Source organism: Cryptomeria japonica, chromosome 9 (genome assembly GCF_030272615.1).
Source record: "Cryptomeria japonica chromosome 9, Sugi_1.0, whole genome shotgun sequence".
NCBI classification, from domain to species: Eukaryota; Viridiplantae; Streptophyta; class Pinopsida; order Cupressales; family Cupressaceae; genus Cryptomeria; species Cryptomeria japonica.
This window is the reverse complement of record NC_081413.1, coordinates 510,644,060-510,652,151: the sequence shown is the minus strand read 5'-3', so window position 1 is coordinate 510,652,151 and position 8,092 is coordinate 510,644,060. Positions and strand designations below refer to the sequence as shown.

The 8,092-nt window shown below is 34.0% G+C and overlaps 1 protein-coding gene across 1 annotated transcript; it reads right to left on the bottom strand.

Moving 5' to 3' along the window:
* Nucleotides 1–929: 929 nt before the first annotated feature.
* Nucleotides 930–1,866, bottom strand: LOC131046987 (disease resistance response protein 206). The gene has a single exon (XM_057980802.2). The coding sequence runs from the start codon at nt 1,644–1,646 to the stop codon at nt 1,062–1,064; it is 585 nt and encodes a 194-aa protein (XP_057836785.2). The 5' UTR covers nt 1,647–1,866; the 3' UTR covers nt 930–1,061.
* Between the last annotated feature and the right edge of the window lie 6,226 nt (nt 1,867–8,092).

Sequence of the window (8,092 nt, the reverse complement as noted above, 5' to 3'; positions counted from 1 at the left end):
TATATAAAATGCCTAAAATTTATTTTCTATATGACATTACTATCACTATCTCAATCAATTCTTTCCTATCACTATCTCAATTAGTTCTTTGAATATTAAAAGCTTAAATATTAACATAACAAATTATCACTTATACAAAAAATTGACCAAAGAGTATATAGGTAAAATTCATTAAAAAATAATTTTATTAGAGTCAAATATAATACATGATTAATGAACATCTATTTATTCAAAAAATATGAATGAAAATAATGTTACATTAAAGTTCTTAACATATCATATTATGAGTTGAAATTTAAGATTAATTAATATACTAAACTATAAACAAATTAAATTATCTATGTTTTTCTTTTATGTGTGTGAACACATCTAATGAGTTACTTATCACATTATCATAACTCTAGTAATATTAAATTCATCTCATTGTTTACTTTTAACTAATTTTCATAGAAAATATATTTTTTAATGAATAGGCAACATATCTATATTTTGGATACAAATTCTTTCAAAACAATTTTAATTCGAGATAATTTACTTCAACTTAAATGTCATATTTTTATTTAAGATTCCATGACTAATGAATTAAAACTTTGACTTAAATTTTGAATTTATTATTAAAAATCCATATACAATAATGACTATAAATTAATAGAATTTTACTAATCTTTTATCTTATAATTTAACAAATCTGATATCATTTATTTGTGATAATTTTTTTTATTAATTACTTATATGATTCTATTCGATTTCCATAATTATATATACTCTTAATCCACTATATTATATTATTATTTTTAATTAAAAAACCTAGTATAGAAAAAAGAAATGAAAAATAAAAAATAATGATAAAAACAATTCTAAATATATCTTCCATCGGAGACAAGATAGTTCATGCCTCTAAATTATTTCCTCCACTAACGTACTCAATCAAACTCAGAAATAAAACTCACCATTACATTCATTTAAAAGGACTGACTGAAACAGCATATAACGTCGACTATAAGTAAACAGCCAAAACAGAAGTTTCCCTACAGAAAGCCTCTCCAATTAGTTAACAATGATCAGTAACACTCGTAGAGTGTGATGTTAACCCTCACCCGGAAATAAACAGGTAATTCCGCTGCATCGGTAGAAAGGGTGGCAATTCCTCTGGTCATTAGGAAATCACCGGTTCCACCCACTACAGATATATCTCTGTACTTAACCAGCAATGGGTCTGCACCATTAAACGTGATGGTGCCCTTATAATCTGTCGAGTTCAGCACAAATGTGAAGCCAAGCCAAGCATTATAAGTATTCTTCATGTTGTAGAAATAAAATCCCTGCGCTCTACCCACAGGAGGAGATTGCAGATTATGATCAAGAGTAATAGGATCGTCAAACACAACCATATCTCCAAACCGGAAAGGATCAGCAAAAGAAGTGAGATTACCCCATTGAGGGGCTGCAACGATCGCAGATGTTGCATTCTTAGCATTTTTGCCATTATAGATTATATCATGAAAGTACAACACCAAATTCTTACATGGCTTTGGGAGTTGTTTCTTCCATCCATGCCCATCTACATTTTTGAGCACCATGGACGAGAGCAGAAGCCAAATATAGAACAAATGAAATACTATTCTACCACAATACCCACAAGCCATATCTCTTAAAATCTCTAGAGCAACTATACTAGATATCACTAATGCATATGACTTCGTAAGGTGGAATAGATGGTTTATATAGATTCATTCATAATTGCAATATGACTGCGGAGGCATTAATGCATCTTTGAACTGTAGTCTAGCCATGTGATTTTTAATTAATCAATATTACTCAAGCAGAGCGTACTCATTTCTGAGCTTCGTGGAAGACAGCATAAGCTACATATAGCACTAATGAAATAATGGAGCTACCGAAGTACTCAAAAGACATTTCTCTTAAAATCTCCAGTACAACTATACAACATATCACTAATGAATATGACTTGACCGAGGTGGAACAGAGGCATTATTATATCTTTGCACTGTATTCTAGGCATGCGATTTCTAACTACTCAATGAGTAGTCGAGCAGAGCGTATCCTTTAATCGGAATTCTACGCAAAGCCTGCAAGACGAAACCAGAAGTTTTGGCTTAAATCCTATGGCTTCATACGAGGCATTGATTCCCCGAGCTAAATTTATAAATAAAACAAAATAGGGTTCTCGCTTATCACCAAATATAGTACTTACAATGCAGAAGAAAGCCTGCATTGATAGAGAAATATTTTAAGACAGAAGGTACTCTTTTACAGGCAACTGTCTGTGCAGGATGAAGCCTGCAAAGCTTGTAAGCTTTGGCTACAATTATTTGGCCTCATATGAGCTATGGATTCTCAAAAATAATGTTGAGTGTAATAGGGTAAAATTATAATCTGTTTTATACAAATTTAAAATACACTTAAATCAAACTGTTAAGTCATGTGGGGTCGGTCATCACATTAAAATTAAAAATATCAATGGGGTCAATTTATTAATAGGTGCCTTTATTTATGTTTGGCAAGATCCATGTCATAGGTTTCACTTGCATCAAATTAAAGAGCATTGGTGTATTCTAAAAATCATTTTTTCAATGCTTTTTTGGGGATTGTTTTTTTAGATGGTAATATATATAACAGATTACATATATACATACATACATACATACACACATATATATAAATGTATATATGCATATACATAATTTTGTTCTCTATAAGCATTACGATTATATTTTGCATAATTGACAAATGTGTCATAATTATTGATTGCCATTGTATTCATAGTTGTAAGAAGCAAACAATCTATTAATACTAATTGAAGCTCATAACTTGATAATTGATATTGCATCTTTACTGGTAATGATATACATCTGATAAGATAATCATAAATCTATTTTATTTCATCACATACATTAAATCCAATGTAGAATTGTGACTTTCAATTCAACTTTTACATGAAAGTATTTGATGGATAAAATGGCTAGTTGAATATATGTGAATGAATAGGCCAAGAAAATAACCTATCATGATTTCCTCCACATGTTAGCATTAATACCCTATTTTCCTCTCAACTATCCAAGTACTTCTACACTGACTGTACTGCTGCTATTTGACTGAGAAGTTGACTATGTTTTACCAATTTGACTATAGTAGTAATTTGACAATATTTCATTATGAAATATAGGCACTAAAATAATTATGAGAAACTATATCTAATTAAGCAGTCATTTAATACTGCAAAACTTTTCTACAGTGATGAACAAATATTGTTCTAAACAACCAATACAGGTTCTAAGCAATTCCTACAAAACACAAATATTGTTCTAAAAATACAAGAAAACAACACAAATTACAAAACTGAGCTGAGAAAGTAAAAAAAAACAAAAAAACAAATATAGAAAGGCCCAAAGTGAGGATAAAGTTGAACAAAGGAAAATTAATAGAGGTTTTCCAAAAATTATGAGCTTCATAGAAGATTGTGTAGGGTGCGTAGGAGATAGGAAGACCAACTGCGTAGGGAAAGAAATAGTGGCTATCAAAGTTTTAAACGACAAAGACAATTTGTATTAAATCCAAACGATCAACCACATTATAAGTTGACAAATGAAAGACATCTTATTTTAGTTTCCATTACAAATGAAAGGAATAGAGTGCAGATACACCATTCAGCTTCCAATATCAAATCATCGCTCCAGAAAAGGTTTTAAAAGTAGTATAGGAAGAAAGGTTGTGGTGTGGCTGCATTGGCTAGGAAGGGTCGTGTATAGGTAGCGGCTAAGAGGAGTGAGATGCGTTGAGGGTAAAAGAAATTAGAAAGGGGCCACGTTGTTGAGGACAAGAGAGCAGAGAAAAAACAGAGTGATAAGGGCTGCAAAGGCTGAGTGTGCAGATTTAAGATATTGGTTTCTGGGAAGAATATAGCATGCAGAATTAAATGGCCATCGAAATTGATGTTGTAGTGTTTTGCGAATGTCTATAAATGTTTGCAGATTTGATTAATAAACTTTACGATTTTGCTGTGAAGTAAGTGTTGCAAATAAGAATAGAGAGTTTATGGTCAGTTTCTATTTTGTTTGAATTTTAAGAGAAGGCAAGAAGTGTTTACTTCTGCATCATTTGACAAATTGAGGGGACAAGGGTTTTGAAGATTTATTGTGCATCTAGGTCTATGAGAAATTAGAATGAAGTAGGGGCATCTTATAATGCATTCATAGCTTTTATGGAGAAGTAGGGTTTTCAGGTATCTATGAAAAATAGTAATACTACTTATTTAGAATAAATTTTATAGATCAATAATCATAAACCTTAAATTTTATAATCATAAATGTCTATTATAACAAAATAATTTTATACCTATTCAAAAAATTATTATAAACTAAGAAATTATTAAAAAAAACATAATGTTCTTTATTCACATGTTCCATTTATTTTGTACTCTTTGTAATGATTTCGACACAAAAATGGGAAAGAAATCATTGCAAGAAAATCCTCAACAACAGAAAAATGATTTCTAAATAAGACACCAAAATGCAAGGAGGAAAGAGAATCATTGACAATGTTATCACCTAAAATTGCACCCTATGCTAAGCTATCAACTTAGCAGGTTTGTGACACATGGGAACACTCCTAAGCCTGTGAGTTGCCTAAATTTGGAGAGAGCCTCAGAAGAAAGCTGACTCTTATGGGCCTCACCTAAATCTAACTAGTCTACTGACTTGCAGATGGAAAAGGAAAGAGATTGCATAAAAATGAAACTACCTCCTAAGGTGATGCACCAAATAATTAACTTGACCTGTATATAGCTTACATACACTTTTTAAATCAATGATGAAGCTGGCAAACACAACTCAATTCTATATGTTTCTTGCATGAATATTTAATAAGAAGGCTTTGATGCTAATATTCCTAGAAGGAGAGATGCTTCTCACAACTAGATAGTATCTGCATATCAACACAACCTGCAACATACATATTATTCTGTCAAAGGTGCTACTTTGAGACAAAACCACAAGGATTTAAATTTTTTCACAAGTAGTTGCATCAATCAAGCAAATGCACACAATTAGATAGAAAATTGAGAAGGTAAAATGCTTATCTTCATTAATCTCCAAGGCATCCACTAAAAAAAGTCAGTAAGTCCAGAATGCATAAAAAATAACTTTTTTACAAATGAGTCCACTATGTGATTATATGCATCAAATTCCAAGCAGTTGCACCAAAATAGGAACTAGAAACTGCTTTGGGTCAGATGCACAATTCAAGCCCAAAATCTAGTACCTGAATCTTCTCTAAATGTGCTCCAAATAGATGAAAAAGTCAAATTTGACTTAGTCCATGATGATGACTTACAAAACTATCCATAAAAGTCTCGCATTTGCTTTCAAAAGCAACCAAATTCCCTATATACTCTCCTTGTGTTTGCAAACTACCTCAAACTTCTCTAAAACTTGGCAAAACACACCATTCCACCTCCCCTCTATGCATTTATTAAGGTATAACTTGTGGTAATTTCGTATTAGAACAACAATTTGATTAAGTGTCTTATAATAACAACAGCTTAACCAGTTACTTTACAGCTTGAGTAAAATGCAAAGAAAATAGAAGGATCGACCTTTTATCATGGGTAATAAAGGCATGCTCAAAGTGAAAACATAGCTAATCATAAGACTTAAAAAGTCTTATCCCATGACCCCTTTTAATATTCATACCATTCTTTCAAAAAAAACACTTGGAAAAATACCATCTCCTTATGTTGACTTCATATATTTGTAAAAGTTGTTTTTTAAACAAAGGCCAAAAAATGCCTTGAGGAAGTCGAAAGGTAATTAGGGTATATGAAACCCTAAACACTACTTTTGGCCATTCATTTCTCTATTTTATGTTGCATTTTCTCTATCATTTTGCTTTGTTGCCACCATGAGGGTTTGGAGATGAAGGTTTCTAGGAAGATTTTTTGCGAATCTGGTACACAGTGAAGCCGATAGTAAGTTTTACTATAGTGAATAACAATGTTGTTTTGAATTACATTCATGATTGCAACATTAGCAATGTGGTTGCTACATCTTTTGTGTGCTAAATTAGTATCACTGCTCACAAAGTTCTAATAGCTTTTGATTCACGACACAGCCATTATCACTACTTATAGTTCACATTGTTTATGAGGTTGATATCATTGCAGGAGATTTTGGACTATACTTTTTGTATTTTGATACATCTTTCAGAAAATTTTGATCTCCAGTTTGCTATTGTCATGAGAGGCTTTGGGTGTAAATATAAACTATTTTTGTGGAGCATAAAAATGGAACCAAGCAACTAAGACCTAATCCCACTCTCATGTACACACAGTGGAATATGAAAGAGCCTAATGAGATCTCTCACTTTGAATACTTCTTGTAGGGAAGAGAGAGTCAAGGGATGTCTCTTAGGGTTTCTATTCCTTTGCTGTAATGAGGAGTAGATATGCAAAATATGATGCAACAATAAACTATGCTAGGAAATGAGAGATGAAGTACACATAAACTGAAAATGCAAATTTTGTCTTAACTGAAATTGAGATACTAAAAGAAAGACTAGAAAAGGGAATCAGGGGTACACCTGTTAGAGTATTCGGGTATTTACTTGATTAATTAAACATTCTTTGTTTAATTATTTAAGTTCCCTTTATCTCTTTTACACTTAAGCTAACTTTAGGTGCATATAATTAATTATTTTAATTAATTATTATGTGTAAACCTAGGTTTTCCCTTTTTAGGGTTTCTTGACCTATTAAAGGTTGAGTTTTTTCTTTTCATTGTAAGAATCACATTACATATTTTTGTGAATATTGAGCTCTCTCTTTTTGAGCATATTCTCTATGTTTTGTATGTTCTTCAGATTTTGCTTCATTGCTTCTCCTTGTAACAGGTTATTCAGCTTGCAAAAGATCTTCAGGCTCCTATGGTGTTGTATTTTCTCAACTCCTATATGGTATCAGAGCTTCAAATCTGCAGCTACCTGTTCTTGTTTTGAGAATTTTTGGCTTTGGAAGCAGATCTGGGGTTTTAGGAATTTTTTATGTACCTAGGGTTTGAGCTTTTTTCTGAGCACTTTGGGCCTAAATAGACCTCACCATCATGCTCAGAAGGCCTAAAAACCCCTTTGGTCATATAAAATTTGACCTATTTTGGTTCCTGAGCCTCTGGGAGCAATTTTTTTCTCATATCCAGGCCGTACGACCCTGGCACGCAGATTGAGAAAAAAATTTCAAAAAAATAAAAAATTTGCCTTTTTACGGCATGCAGGCCAAAATTTGTTTTTAAAAAAAAATTTATTGAAAAAAAAAAGGAGGGGTTTGTTTCTTTTTAAGAAAAAAAAAAAATTTTGCCACATTTTTCTAGGTACCGCAGGGTACCGGACTAACAAGCCTGTCAGACCTATCAGTCCGGCCCCCAACAGCCCCTCCATCCTTCTCCGACCACCGCTGCTGTTCCTCTGGCCACCGTTGGCCCAGTCCTCGGCCCTCGCCGACCATGCAGATCTCAGTCTTCGCTCTCGCCGGTCGCTGCATGCTCCCCAGCCACTGCCTGTCGTCCGGTCGCCGCTACTCCCTGCGCCCGCCGCAGCCGGAAGCTTCCACCGCCGCCGCCTGCGACCCTCCGCCCTGGCCCCTACTGCTCCTCTTCCCGGCTGGCGGCAATCTGCTCCTCGGGCGTCTCCCTTTTTTTCTGGCCGACCACCGCTCCACGACCGGGCCACCACCCGACTGACGCCCTGCCACCAGGCCACCACCGGTGCACCACCCACTGGCCACTGGACCACCAACAAGCAATCAGACCCCCTTTTTTGGCTTTTTCAGGGCGGGGTTTGGTTTTTTGGCCCTATCTTGGGCATACGGAGTCATTTTTTCAAAAACAAATAGGCATCGAAAAGCTGGTTCCGAGGCCAACCTCATGGTGTTGGTATTTTTTTCCAATTTTTCTGTTTGACTGTGTTTTTTTGCAGTCAAAGTGAGGTCTCTTTTTTGCACTCCGGGAGACGTAGAATGAGCATCCGACCTCTATTTTTCAAAAACTTTATATTTTCGAAAAGCATGTTCTGTGTACTTTCCAGA

Coding starts and splice junctions, on each gene's coding strand:
- LOC131046987 (XM_057980802.2), bottom strand. CDS start 1,646: ATGGCTTGTGGGTATTGTGGTAGAATAGTATTTCATTTGTTCTATATT.